Genomic DNA, 15,080 nt, shown 5'->3' with positions numbered 1-15,080 from the left:
ATATATTTGTTTCAAAGGATAAACAGACCCAATGTAGCCTACAATTTGACTGCAAAGAAAATGACTGGTTTCACATCCAATGGGAACAAGGTTTACCATGAAATAACTTCTCAGGAAGGAATAATTAATAATTGATAAAATGATTTTGCACTCAGTCAACCCAAATCAATTCCTATTACACAACAGGTATCAGGAACAGAAACACAGATAAGATACCCAACCCTTGAGGTTCCCAGTGTAGAGGGAAAAAACAGATGTATCCTAGACACTGTAATCCAAATTTAAGCTCCCCAAAAAAGGACACGAAGTAACGCAGAACATAAAAGACAAGGCAAAAAGATGGAGGAAAAATTAAGTTTTATTTGTAAAGACAATAAGGATTATAGCTTAATTTTTCCCTTTCTTTAAATATCCATTAATATGTTCAAAGTTAAAATACAATCATCTTGGACTTTACTAAAGAAATAACTTTGAAGTATGTTAATTACATTCTAAACTTTTCCTTTAAAGTAAAAGTAAAAAAGACTAAAGTTTAAACTCTATCACAATGAATAAATGGCATCAAAGATTGGCTGTTTTCTAGAGCATAGTTCAGTTCAGTTGCTCAGTCGTGTCCGACTCTTTGCGACCCCATGAATCGCAGCATGCCAGGCCTCCCTGTCCATTACAAACTCCCGGAGTTCACTCAGACTCACGTCCATCGAGTCAGTGATGCCATCCAGCCATCTCATCCTGTCGACCCCTTCTCCTCCAGCCCCCAATCCCTCCCAGCATCAGAGTCTTTTCCAATGAGTCAACTCTTCACATGAGGTGGCCAAAGTACTGGAGTTTCAGCTTTAGCATCATTCCCTCCAAAGAAATCCCAGGGTTGATCTCCTTCAGAATGGACTGGCTGGATCTCTTTGCAGTCCAAGGGACTCTCAAGAGTATTCTCCAACACCACAGTTCAAAAGCATCAATTCTTCAGCACTCAGCCTTCTTCACAGTCCAACTCTCACATCCATACATGGCTACTGGAAAAACCATAGCCTTGACTAGATGGACCTTGGTTGGCAAAGTAATGTCTCTGCTTTTGAATATGCTATCTAGGTTGGTCATAACTTTTCTTCCAGGGACTAAGCGTCTTTTAATTTCATGGCTGCAATCACCATCTGCAGTGATTTTGGAGCTCCAAAAAATAAAGTCTGACACTGTTTCCACTGTTTCCCCATCTATTTCCCATGAAGTAATGGGACCAGATGTCATGATCTTCGTTTTCTGAATGTTGAGCTTTAAGCCAACTTTTTCACTCTCCACTTTCACTTTTATCAAGAGGCTTTTTAGTTCCTCTTCACTTTCTGCCATAAGGGTGGTGTCATCTGCATACCTGAGGTTCTTGATATTTCTCCCGGCAATCTTGATTCTAGCTTGTGCTTCTTCCAGCCCAGCATTTTTCATGATGTACTCCGCATATAAGTTAAATAAGCAGGGTGACAATATACAGCTTTGATAAAGTCCTTTTCCCGTTTAGTACCAGTCTGTTGTTCCATGTCCAGTTCTAACTATTGCTTCCTGACCTACATATAGGTTTCTCAAGAGGCAGGTCAGGTGGTCTGGTATTCCCATCTCTTTCAGAATTTTCCACAGTTTATTGTGATCCACACAGTCAAAGGCTTTGGCATAGGCAATAAAGCAGAAATAGATGTTTTTCTGGAACTCTCTTGCTTTTTCCATGATCCAGGGAATCATCTCTCTGGTTCTTCTGCGTTTTCTAAAACCAGCTTGAACATCTGCAAGTTCACGGTTTCACGTATTGCTGAAGCCTGGCTTGGAGAATTTTGAGCATTACTTTACCAGCATGTGAGATGAGTGCAATTGTGCGGTAGTTTGAGCATTCTTTGGCATTGCCTTTCTTTGGGATTGGAATGAAAACTGACCTTTTCCAGTCCTGTGGCCACTGCTGAGTTTTCCAAATGTGCTGGCATATTGAGTGCAGCACTTTCACAGCATCATCTTTCAGGATTTGAAATAGCTCAACTGGAATTCCATCCCCTCCACTAGCTTTGTTCGTAGTGATGCTTTCTAAGGTCCACCTGACTTCCCATTCCAGGATGTCTGGCTCTAGGTCAGTGATCACACCATCGTGATATACAGTGCTACTCAAAAGGTTGGTTCACACACCAGAAGTATCAGCATCAAGTAAATCTTCAGAAATGCAGAATCTTGGTTTCTAGTCAGATCTACTCAGTCTGTGTTTTAACAAGCTCCCACAATGATCTGCAGTCATATTAATATTTGAGAAGCACTGATCTAGAGAAGAATTTATGTTTCTAGTGACTTCACATAGTTTATGCCTGACTCCTGTAGGAGACCTAAGAAGTAAAGAAGATGCAAGAGACAGGAAGAAAAGAAAGAGTAAAGAAGAAAAGAAACAACTAAAAGGCATTAAAAGTATTTGTGGCTATTTCTGATTTAAAAGGGTTTCAAGAAGAAGTAGTGAATGAATAAGTCTATGGGGAAATAATAAGAATGACTACAAAATTTCTACAATGAGAGACTGAGAAATGGGGATCAATAATTACTTGTAAAATGAAGGGCATATCTGATTGGTGTTTTAGGCCAGGTTTCAGAGAAGGCTTTACTGCTGTTTATGTAGTCTGTGAGGCTACTTGATGTAGTGAAAGGAACATGAGCATTACAGACAAATAGTGCTAGGGTCAAATCCTGCCACTTACTAGCTTTATGACCTTACGCAAATAAATATAATCTACAAATAAAGATTATATCACCTGCCTTATGAGAACATTGCAAGAATAAAATGAAGTAAAATAAGTAAAGCTCCTTAACACACAATGGTTACTAATAAATAACACAGGACCCTTGTGAGAGTGAATTAAATAAGTCCTCAAAAGACATTAATTTTCCCTTCTCCTTGTCATTAGAGATATGTCTATTTATATAAGGATGTAGAAAAGAAGTTGTGAGCATTAGAAGAGTGGGAAAACTTTAAAATTACCTTCCCAACCGAGGACCCTAAAGGTTTACCACAGGGGTAGGCCTCCGAGGTGGTACAACGGTGAAAGAATCCCACCTGCTAATGCAGGAGACAAGGAGATGCAGCCTGGAGGAGGAAATGGCAACCCACTCCAGTATTCTAGCCTGGAGAACTCCATGGACAGGGAAGTCTGGCAGGCTATAGTCTATGGGGTCGCAAAGAGTTGAAGTAACTCAATTATTTACTGCAGAGAATAATTATAGGCAGAGATCCACAAAATAAAATAACATACGGTAAAATAATGAGTGATTATGCACTACTTCTCTGGATAGAAAAATAACTCTGTTATAAGAATACTTCAGAGTAATGAGAACTACAGTAAAGAGATTTTTCCTACACAGCAGACCAAAGGAATGACAAATAGAGTAATTTAACACTAAGCATTAAGTACTGCTATTTGGAGTTTTTGTATATTTTTTGTTTTGTGTGATATAAATTATGCATAATTTGCAAATCACACTAGCTAAATGGTAATTCACTACTGAACTCATTGCCATCTCAACTTGTACTGAAGATATGATAACATAATAATTTAAGGAACTTTAAAGAATGAATTACATGTCATAATCATGTTTAGAAACTGAGGAATTGGAAAAGGTCTGGAAGCATTTTTCTCAGTATTACCAAGGATCCAATGAATAGTTTCAGAAATTCTGTCAAATGTATTTTTCTAATTAAACTACTTCTAGGTTGGTTTGGAAACTTGTTTGTATCCCTTTATACCTTACATGGTCACTAGAGGAAATGGAAAAAATTAGAGTGATTTTATTCTCCAAGGGACAAGAATAAATAATCATATATATCTCAGAGCTCTTTTTGTAAACAGCAAAGTAAATGAAACATATTTTGTCAATATATTCTTGAAATAATTTTTTGAAGTTTATGATTTATTGAATCCTTTATATAGCATAATCCTTACAGTAGTCACCATCTATTTAAAGAAAAATAGAAATGTATTTCCTTTTAGGTTCAATGATCCCAAATATGATCTATCATGTGATTTCAACTTCAGTTTAAAAGGAAACTCTATTCTCTTCAGAGAGAATGTCTTAAGAAACCTTGGATGAATATATATAACTTGATCATATCTAGGAAAAAGGGAATTAAAAATATTCACATCAACAAGATCCTTTGAAACTAACCACAAAGAGACTATGCAAGAGGGGCAGAAGCAAAATGCATGAGTGGAAGTGAGTGGAAGACATGGTGACTACAATGGAGATTCATTTAATGATCCCCAAAGACCCTAGATTCTATGAGAGGCCCTTCCTCAGTACCTTCTTTATTGACCTGATTTTAACTCTATAAGAAGCCTTCACTTAAGAGATTTACTGACATGACAGCCACAGTTCTTTGTACTCGTTATCACTAGATAACCAAAAAGATCAGATGTTTATTTATAGGATAGAATAAATCCAACTGTGTTTAATAGGTACCCTCACCTTTTGACTTGAACAACTTACTTTAGATCACAAATTACTGCATATACTCTTCCCAATTTGTCTTGGCTATAACCCTGGAAGTTGAATTTATTGTTCCTATCCAAATACTCAGGCAAAACTTCCAGGAGAGTTTCAGTAATGACAGAGATAACATTCTGCTCTTCAATAAGATGTCGAGCCTGTAGAATATGTCAAGAATATTGTCATTAGTATTAACTCATTATAGTATGGATTTTATCTATTCATTTGGTTGGTAAGTCATTTTGAATAAATGTTTGCTGAGCATCAAACACAGTTCTTATTCTCACAGAATAGCAATTTCTGAGAAATTATTTTCTAAAAGTTCCCTACCTCTCAGGAACTGGAAAAAACCTATCTGAACACCCCAAGCCCATTACACATGTTACTGACATGAATGTTTACCACTATTAATTATACAGTGAGCGAAGTAGAACAAACACATATACTTCAGGCTTCTATCATATACATTATGTATTCTGACATTTCCCCCTCACTCACAATTCAATTTCTCTTTCATATCCTTTTCTCTGGGCTTTGAAAAGAGAAAGTAGAAACCAAACTGCCCATAAGAAACAGCAATGGTAGTAGTACAAAAAGGAAGCAGAATCCTTCACTCTCCTCCCAAGCCTTGCAGCACCATCTCCTGCAAATGCCTGACAGTCATACTCTCCCCAAGTTTTGCTGTATCTTAGGCTCTCCTCTCACCCCCAACAACAATAAGAGTAAAGGTATTAATAAGACACTGCTCCTAAGTTACTCTAGACACTGAGAAACCAGCTCTGGTGTTCCCCTGCAGAGATGAGGACTTTCAAACCAACTCAGAGCCACCACTCCCACTCCATGAGTTACCTAGACCTTGGGAACCATTAAAGTATTCACATGCTGATACCACTGAAGAATTATTCAATTTTCCAAGTGGAATAGAACATAGTGACTCATAAATTGTTTTAATTCAACATTAAATAAAATTCTTTAAAAACAAAACAAATGTTACTTATAAAGATTGTCAAGACTAATTAATACATACCAAAGTAGGAACAGTAAACATCTGAACTGAGAGTGCAGTTATAGAGATACTTCTGTCATGATCATCACTGATATAGTCTTTCTGGAGCTGCTTGTAATACTGAAAGATACAACAATAAGTAGAGAAGCAATTATAAATGACTACTGAAAACTTTTAAAATCCCAATTTTAACAGCTGCTATATTTGTTTCTATGTATAAGATGGCAAGTATTGTAATACCTATTTATTAAAGGGAGATAGTACAGTCAACAAAAATTTACTAAAACAGCAAGTAACAAAAGATTGAATAAGAATTCAGCTATCCAATCTAGTATAGTAAGAAATAATGATTTTTAAAAAACAAAACACACATACATACACACAGAGGTAAAAATCACAGAGCACTGCAAAGGTGCAATGTATCCTTTATCCAAACAGAATCTGGGGCAATCTTTAGCAGATTTTCTTCCCAATGAAATACAGCAGGGACTATATTAAATGTATTTAAAAACTGATATGACCCAGAAAATCAATCATCACATTCAATCCAGCCTTAAACAGAATGGATGCTGGCTATGCATAACTTCTTATCCATACTAATGCATACCAGATGAAAATCAACCCTGATATCTTGTGAGAACAAAAACAATAATACATCCAGTCATGCCTCAAGCAGCTATTATATGTAAGCACAGTATTAGATCCTTGACCTACATATTTAATTCCATCCATTAGAATTCACACGAAATTTAATAGGTAATCCTAAGGAGGGTAAACTGCTGTTGTATAAAGAAAAAATTCATTTCAGATCACATACATGGTCCTTTATTCTACCTCTAAAGAGTTTTTGAAGAATAGAGTTGATAATTTGAGTTGTCATCACCTTTTAAGAAACCAAATATCTTAGCTGCTTTTATCAATCTAATTATAAAATCCAGGAAGTGCAAGTATCTTGTCCCACAGTATCATTTACCTGTGATAACCATTATTTCACATTCTGCTTCCAATTCCATTCTGATTCTACCTCTGACCTAAGTTTTGCAGAATTTTGTGCAACTCAAAATCAGAATAAACTAACAAGTATTTCTTGCATACCTCTGTATAAGACAAAGTAGAAGATTTAAAGAAGTACATGTTCTAACTAATTTAACTTGAGAGACACACAAGAAAATACATCAATGTAAGGGATATACAATAGATCAACAAAACAATATTTAAAAGTTATAGAAGCAGTCCTAAGAAGGCGGAGGAATAGGAGAACTAGGACACTCTTCCTCCCACAAATTCATCAAAAGATCATCTGAATGCTGAGCAGCTTCCACAAAACAATTTCTGAACACTGGCGGAAGACACCAAGTACCCAGAAAGGCAGCCCATTCTCCTTGAAAGAAGGTAGGACAAAACATAAAAGACAAAGAGAGACACAAAAGAGTTAGGGACAGAGACTGGTCCTGGGGAGGGAGTTGTGACGGAGGAAAAGTTTCCAAACAGTATGAAACCCTCTCTCAGGTGGGTCTGTGGGGAGTTTCGCAATTTCAGTGGGCAACATAACCAGGAGAAAAAACAAACAAACAAACACAAAACCCACAGAATACTCACCTAAACACAACTGCCAGTGGAAAAGTAGCCCAAACGCTTGTGTTTGCCACCAGCCAGCAGGGGCTGAACAGGGAGGGGTAGGCTGCATAATCAGTGCTTAGGGTAAGGACTGGGCCTGAATGCCCTGAGGACAATCTGAGGGAGCTAACATGAGACAGCAACCCAAAGTGTGGGATAGCCAGAGAGGGGGAAAAAAGAAAAAGAGAACTTTCCCACAAAAGGCTTTAAAGCACAGCCTGTGTTGCTCACAGAACAAAGGACTGAGACAATACCAAAGGAGAGCTAGCCGGCTGTGTACAGCCCTCTGCTCTCTCCCCTCTGTTGGAGGCAGAGAAGCAGGTGAGTGACAGCCAGAGCTGGAAGGCAAGTGGCTGCTCCAATCTTGGTCCCAGAGATGGGCATCCTCCACTAAACTGTGAGCAGGCTTCCAGTTGCTAACCATGTCTTCCTGGGGATCCTGGATGATTGACATCTGCCAGGAGGGTCGCAGCCTGAGATCAGCTCACCAGAAGAGAGACATGCAGGGTACCTGGGAAACCACGTGGCTGGGACTGGGGAGGTGATTAAGATGCACGGCCCACCTGGGACAGTGCATCTGCCAAACACCTGGTGGCCTGAGCTGCTCAGACCTGGGAAGGGTACAAAATGCATGCCCAACCGAGTCTGTGCCCTTGCCGAGTACCTGAGAACCTGAGCAGCTGAGACCTGGGAAGTGCACAAACTGCAGGGCCTGCTTTGGACAGTGCCCCTGCAGAGCACCCTGGAGCCTGAGCAGTGTGGACTCAGGAAGCACATGCTGCCGTGAGCTGGGGCAAACTCAGTGTGGTCCATACACTGCGAGCACTCCCCTCACACGCCAGCAATATTTGCTTGCAGTGTCCCTCCCTCCCCACAACACAACTGAACAAGTAGGCCTAAATAAGTGACCACCTTCGGCCCCTTGTGTCAGGGCAGAAATCAGACACTGAAGAGACTTGCAAACAGAGGAAGCCAAAATAAAGAAGAGGGAACAGCTCTGGAAGTGACAGGCGCAACAGATTAAACCCCTGTAGTTAACACTGACTAAGCACTGGAGGGGCCTATAGACCTTGAGAACAAGTACAAGCTGGAACAAGGAACTATCTGAAACTAAACTGACCCCACACTGCCCACAACAGCTTCAGAGAAATTCCTAGATGTATTTTTACTATTATCACTTTTTCATTTTTTTAAACTTTAACCTCTTTATTACTTTTAATTTTCATTTTTATAACCTATTATTATGTTGCAGAAAAAAAGACCCTATTTTTAAAGCAAATTTCACATATATATATTTTATAATTTTTGTGATTGATTTTGTTTTGTATTTTCAATATTTTTTTTTTGAAAGTCTAACCTCTACTCTAGATTTTTAATCTCTGCTTTTTGGTATTTGTTATCAATTTTGTACCTTTAAGAATCTAATCTTCAGTATCCATTTTCACTCAGAGGTGTGATTACTGGCTTGATTGCTCTCTCTCCTTTAGAATCTCCCTTTCTTCCCCCAGGTCATCTCTATCTCCTCCCTCCCCCTTCTCTTCTTGACTTAACTCTGTGAATCTCTCGGGGTGTTCTGGGCTGTGGAGAACACTTAGGGAACTGATTACTGGCTAGACTGGTCTCTCCCCTTTTGACTGCCCCTCTTCTCCTCCTGGTCACCTCTATCTCCCTCCTCCCTCTTCTCTTCTCTGTGTAACTCTGTGAATCTCTCTGGGTGTCCCCTGCTGTGGAGAACTGCTTCACCATTAACCTAGGTATTTTCTCATCTGTGCTGCATGGATGGAGAAGTCTTGAGGCTACTGTAAGAGAAGGGCAGAAAGCCAGAGGCAGGTGGCTTAGCTCTAAAACTTGAGAACATCAGAGAACTCCTGATTCCAGGGAACATTAATAGACAAGAGCTCACTCAAAAGCCTCCATACCTACACTGAAACCAAGCTCCACCCAAGGGACAAGTTCCAGGGCAAGACATACTATGCTAATTCTCCAGCAAAGCAGGAGCACAACCCTGAACATTAAAAGACAAGCTGTCCAAAGCCATGTCAAACTCATAGACACCCCCAAACTCACTACTGGACACTTCACTGCACTCCAGAGAGAAGAGATACAGCTCCATCCGCCAGAACACAGATGCAAGCTCCCTTAACCAGGAAACCTTGACAAGCCACTAGTCCAACCCCACCCACAGGAAGCAGGCTCCACAATAAAGAGGAAACACAAACTTCCAGCCTACAGAAAGGGCACCCCAAACACAGCAATAGAAACAAAATGAAAAGACAGAGAAATATTCAGCAGGTAGGGGAACATGATAAATGCTCACTAAACCAAACAAAAGAGGAGGAGATACGGAGTCTACCTGGAAAAGAATTCAGAATAATGATAATACAGCTGATCCAAAATCTTGAAAACAAAATGGAGTTACAGATAAATAGACTAGAGACAAGGATTGAGAAGATGCAAGAAATGTTTAACAAGGACCTAGAAGAAATAAAGAGTCAATCAGTAATGAATAATGCAATAAATGAGATCAAAAACACTCTGGAGGGAAACAACAGTAGAATAACTGAGGGAGAAGATAGGATAAGTAAGGTGGAAGACAGAATGGTGGAAATAAATGAAGCAGAGAGGAAAAAAGAAAAAAGAATAGAAAGAAATGGGGACAACCTCAGAGACCTCTGGGACAATGTTAAACACCCCAACATTCGAATAACAGGTGTCCCAGAAGAACAAGACAAAAAGACAGGGCATGAAAAAATACCTGAGGAGATAATAGTTGAAAACTTCCCTAAAATGGGGAAGAAAATAGACACCCAAGTCCAAGAAACCCAGAGAGTCGCAAACAGGATAAACCCAAGGAAAAACACCCCAAGACACATATTAATCAAACTAGTGAAGAGCAAATATCAAAAGCAGCAAGTGAAAAGCAATAAATAATACACAAAGGGATCCCCATAAGGATAACAGCTGATCCTTCAACAGAAACTCTTCAGGCCAGAAGGGAAAGGCAGGACATACTTACAGTGCTGAAAGAGAAAAACCTACAAGCCAGATTACTATAACCAGCAAGGATCTCATTCAAATATGAAGGAGAAATCAAAAGCTTTACAGACAAGCAAAAGCTGGGAGAATTTAGCACCACCAAACCAGCTCTCCAACAAATGCTATAGGATCTTCTCTAGAAAAGAAACACAGAAAAGGTTTATAAACTCAAACCCAAAACAACAAAGTAAATGGCAACGGGATCATACCTATCAATAATTACCTTAAATGTAAATGGGTGGAATGCCCCAACCAAAAGACAGACTGGCTGGATGGATACAAAAATAAGACCCCTATATATGCTGTCTACAAGAGACCCACGTCAAGCCAAGGGACACATACAGACTGAAAGTGAAGAGCTGGCAAAAGATATTTCATGCAAATGTAGACCAAAAGAAAGCAGGAATAACAATACTCATATCAGATAAAACAGACTTTGAAATAAAGACTGTGAAAAGGGACAAAGAAGGACTTTACATAATAATCAAAGGATCAATCCAAGAAGAAGATATAATAATTATAAATATAAATGCACCCAACATAGGAGCACCTCAATACATAAGGCAAATGCTAACAAGTATGAAAGAGGAAATTAACAGTCACACAATAATAGTGAGAGACTTTAATACCCTACTCACACCTACAGATAGCTCAACCAAACAGAAAATTAGTGAGGAAACACAAACTTTGAATGATACAATGGACTGGTTAGACCTAATTGATATCTATAGGACATTTACCCCAAAACAATGACTTTCACCATTTTCTCAAGTGCACATGGAACATTCTGCAGGACAGAACACATCCTGGGCCATAAATCTAGCCTTGGTAAATTCAAGAAAATTGAAATCATTTCAAGCATCTTTTCTAATCACAATGCAGTAAGATTAGATTTCAACTACAGGGAAAAAGCTATTAAAATACAACATATGGAGGCTAAACAACATGCTTCTGAATCACGGAAGAAAAAGGAAATCAAAATATGCATAGAAATGAATGAAAATGAAAACACAACAACCTAAAACCTATGAGATTCAGTAAAAGCAGTGCTAAGTGGAAGGTTCATAGCAACACAAGCTAACCTCCAGAAAACAAGAGAAAAAATAAATAAATAATGTAACTTTACACCTAAAGCAACTAGGAAAAGAAGAAACGAAGAACCCCAGGGTTAGTAGAAGGAAAGAAATCATAAAAATTAGAGCAGAAATAAATGAAAAAGAAACAATAGAGACTACAGTAAAAAAACAAAACTAAAAGCTGGTTCTTTGAGAAGATAAACAAAATAAAATAGACAAACCATTACCCAGACTCAAGAAAAAAAAGGGAGAAGAATCAAATCAACAAAATTAGAAATGAAAATGAAGAAATCACAACAGACAACACAGAAATACAAAGGATCATAAGAGACTACTATCAGCAACTATATGCCAATAAAATGGACAACTTGGAAGAAACAGATGAATTCTTAGAAAAGTATAACCTTCCAAAACTGAACCAGGAAGAAACAGAAAATCTTAACAGATCTATCACAAGCATCGAAATCGAAACTGTAATAAATAATCTTCCAACAAACCAAAGTCCAGGACCAGATGCCTTCACAGCTAAATTCTACCAAAAATTTAGAGAAGAGCTAACACCTATCCTACTCAAACTCTTTCAGAAAATTGCAACGGAAAGGTAAATTTCCAAACTCATTCTATGAGGCCACCATCACCCTAATACCAAAACCAAAGATGCCACAAAAAAAGAAAACTATACGCCAATCTCATGATAAACATAGATGCAAAAATTCTCAACAAAACTCTAGCAAACAGAATCCAACAACCTATTAAAAAGATCATACATCATGACCAAGTGGGCTTTATCCCAGGGATGCAAGGATTCTTCAATATCTGCAAATCAATCAATGTCATATAACACATGAACAAATTGAAAGATAAAAACCATATGATTATCTCAATAGATGCAGAGAAAGCCTTTGACAAAATCAAACACCCATTTATGATAAAAACTCTCCAGAAAGCAGGCACAGAAGGAATATACCTCAACATAATAAAAGCCATATATGATAAACCCACAGCAACCATTACCCTTAATGGTGAAAAACTGAAAGCATTTCCCCTAAAATCAGGAACAAGACAAGGGTGCCCACTCTCACCTCTACTATTCAATATAGTTTTGGAAGTTTTAGCCACAGCAATCAGAGAAGACAAAGAAATAAAAGGAACCCAAATTGGAAAAGAAGAAGTAAAACTCTCACTGTTTATAGATGGCATGATCCTCTACATAGAAAACTCTAAAGACACCACCAGAAAATTACTAGAGCTAATCAATGAATATAGTAAAGTTGCAGGATATAAAATTAATACACAGAAATCCCTTGCATTCCTATACACTAACAATGAGAAAAGAGAAAGAGAAATTAAGAAAACAATCCCATTCAACATAGCAAAAAAAAAAAGAATAAAATACTTAGGAATAAATCTACCTAAAGAAACAAAAGACCTATATATAGAAAACTATAAAACACTGATGAAAGAAATCAAAGATGACACAAATAGATGGAGAAATATACCATGTTCATGGATCGGAAGAATCAATATAGTGAAAATGAGTATACTACCTAGAGCAATCTACAGATTCAATGCAATCCCGATCAAGCTACCAAGAGTATTTTTCAGAGAACTACAACAAATAATTTCACAATTTGTGTGGAAATACAAAAAGCCTTGAATACCAAAGCAATCTTGAGAAAGAAGAATAGAAGTGGAGGAATCAACCTGCCTGACTTCAGACTATACTACAAAGCTATAGTCATCAAGAAGACAGTATTGGTATTGGCACAAAGACAGAAATACAGATCACTGGAACAAAACAGAAAGCCCAGAGATAAATCCACGCACTTATGGACACCTTATCTTTGACAAAGGAGGCAAAAATATACAATGGAGAAAAGACAATCTCTTTAACAAGTGGTGCTGGAAAAACTGCTCAACCACCTGTGAAAGAATGAAACTAGAACACTTTATAATACCATACACAAAAATAAACTCAAAATGGATTAAAGATCTAAATGTAAGACCAGAAACTATAAAACTCATAGAGGAAAACATAGGAAAAACACTATCTGATATAAATCACAGCAAAATCCTCTATGACTCACCTCCCAGAGAAATGGAAACAAAAGCAAAAACAAATGGGACCTAATTAAAATTAAATGCTTTTTTGCACAACAAAGGAAACTATAAGCAAGGTGAAAAGACAGCCTTCTGAATAGGAGAAAATAACAGAAACGAAGCAACTAATAAAGAATTATCTCAAAAATATATAAGCAGCTCAATTCCAGAAAAATAAACGACCCAATCAAAAAATGGGCCGAAGAACTAAACAGACATTTCTCCAAAGAAGACATACAGATGGCTAACAAACACATGAAAAGATGCTCAACATCATTCATGATCATAGAAATGCAAATAAAAATCACAATGAAGTATCATCTCTCGCTGGTCAGAATGGCTGCTATCAAAAAAGTCTACAAACAATAAATGCTGGACAGGGTGTGGATAAAAGGGAACACTCTTACACTGTTGGTAGGAATGCAAACTAGTACAGCCACTATGGAGAACATTGTGGAGATTCCTTAAAAAACTGGAAGTAGAACTGCCATACGACCCAGCAATCCCACTGCTGGGCATACACACTGAGGAAACCAGAATTGAAAGAGACACGTGTACTCCAATGTTCACTGCTGCACTGTTAACAATAGCTAGGACATGGAGGCAACCTAGATGTCCATTGGCAGATGAATGGATAAGAAAGTTGTGGTACATATACACAATGGAATATTACTCAGCTATTAAAAAGAACACATTTGAATCAGTTCTAATGATATGGATGAAACTGGAGTCTATTATCCAGAGTGAAGTCAGAAAGAAAAAGACCAATGCAGTATATTAACACATATATATGGAATTTAGAAAGACAGTAATGATGACCCTATACACGAGACAACAAAAGATATAGAGATGTAAAGCACAGACTTTTGGACTCTGTGGGAGAAGGCGAGCGTGGGATGATTTGAGAGGATAGCACTGAAACATGTATGTTACCATACATGAAACAGATGACCAGTCTAAGTTTGATGCATGAAACAGGGCACTCAAAGCCGGTGCACTGGGACAACCCAGAGGGATGGGATGAGGAGGGAAGTGGGAGGGGGCTTCGGGATGGGGGACACATGTACACCTGTGACTGATTCATGTCAATGTATGGCAAAAACCACTATAATATTGTAAAGCAAATCCTCCAATTAAAATAAATTTTTAAAAAAAGCTATAAATTTGTATATTCTAGCCTCAGATAGTTAAGTATAACTCTTACCCATCAAATTTCTGCCTCCTTTTAGCATGTATATATATATCTGTTCCTTTTCCCTGCTCTTCTTTCAACTAGTCACTGCTCTTGTTACAATTTTAACAGACAAATGATTAGAAAAGATAAATGTACTCATAATTGTGACATCTTCCTATTGCTTTGTCCAAGCAAATTCCAGGTCATTTTCCAACTATCTATCTCCTCTTAGACTACTGTTTTCATACTACCAAATGTGAAATTAAATGATGAACTTTTTGAAAAACAAATAAGCTGTAAAATTAAATTCCTGCTCTGTAATTATCCCCTTTGTTTCCATTATTTCACTTACAAAATGGTTTTCTATTTTCATTTGTTGACATCTATTTATAAAGAGCAATTACCTTCACAAATTCCATAGCAAAGAATTTTTTGTACTCCATCTCCATAAAAAAACTGCTGAAGATCAACTCGTGAAGGATCTTACGGGCACCTATAAATCATTTTGGGGAGAAGTGGGAGGAGCATTGCCAAGGCAAAGAAAACATTTTAGCTATTAGTAGTGGCAGAACAC

At 37.8% G+C, this 15,080-nt stretch overlaps 1 protein-coding gene across 1 annotated transcript in view; it reads right to left on the bottom strand.

Moving 5' to 3' along the window:
- The window catches only part of UBR1 (ubiquitin protein ligase E3 component n-recognin 1), a 154,691-nt gene that overhangs the window by 91,813 nt on the left and 47,798 nt on the right, over positions 1 to 15,080 (bottom strand). Inside the window, exons 10-12 of the mRNA XM_068963839.1 lie at positions 14,911 to 14,999; positions 5,525 to 5,623; positions 4,498 to 4,655 (exon numbers count right to left, since the gene is read on the bottom strand). Coding sequence (XP_068819940.1) covers positions 4,498 to 4,655; positions 5,525 to 5,623; positions 14,911 to 14,999 — 346 coding nt within the window. The remainder of the gene's footprint in view (positions 1 to 4,497; positions 4,656 to 5,524; positions 5,624 to 14,910; positions 15,000 to 15,080) is intronic.

This window comes from Capricornis sumatraensis, chromosome 2 (assembly GCF_032405125.1).
Source record: "Capricornis sumatraensis isolate serow.1 chromosome 2, serow.2, whole genome shotgun sequence".
Classification (NCBI taxonomy): domain Eukaryota; kingdom Metazoa; phylum Chordata; class Mammalia; order Artiodactyla; family Bovidae; genus Capricornis; species Capricornis sumatraensis.
This window is presented reverse-complemented; position numbering and strand designations above follow the sequence as displayed.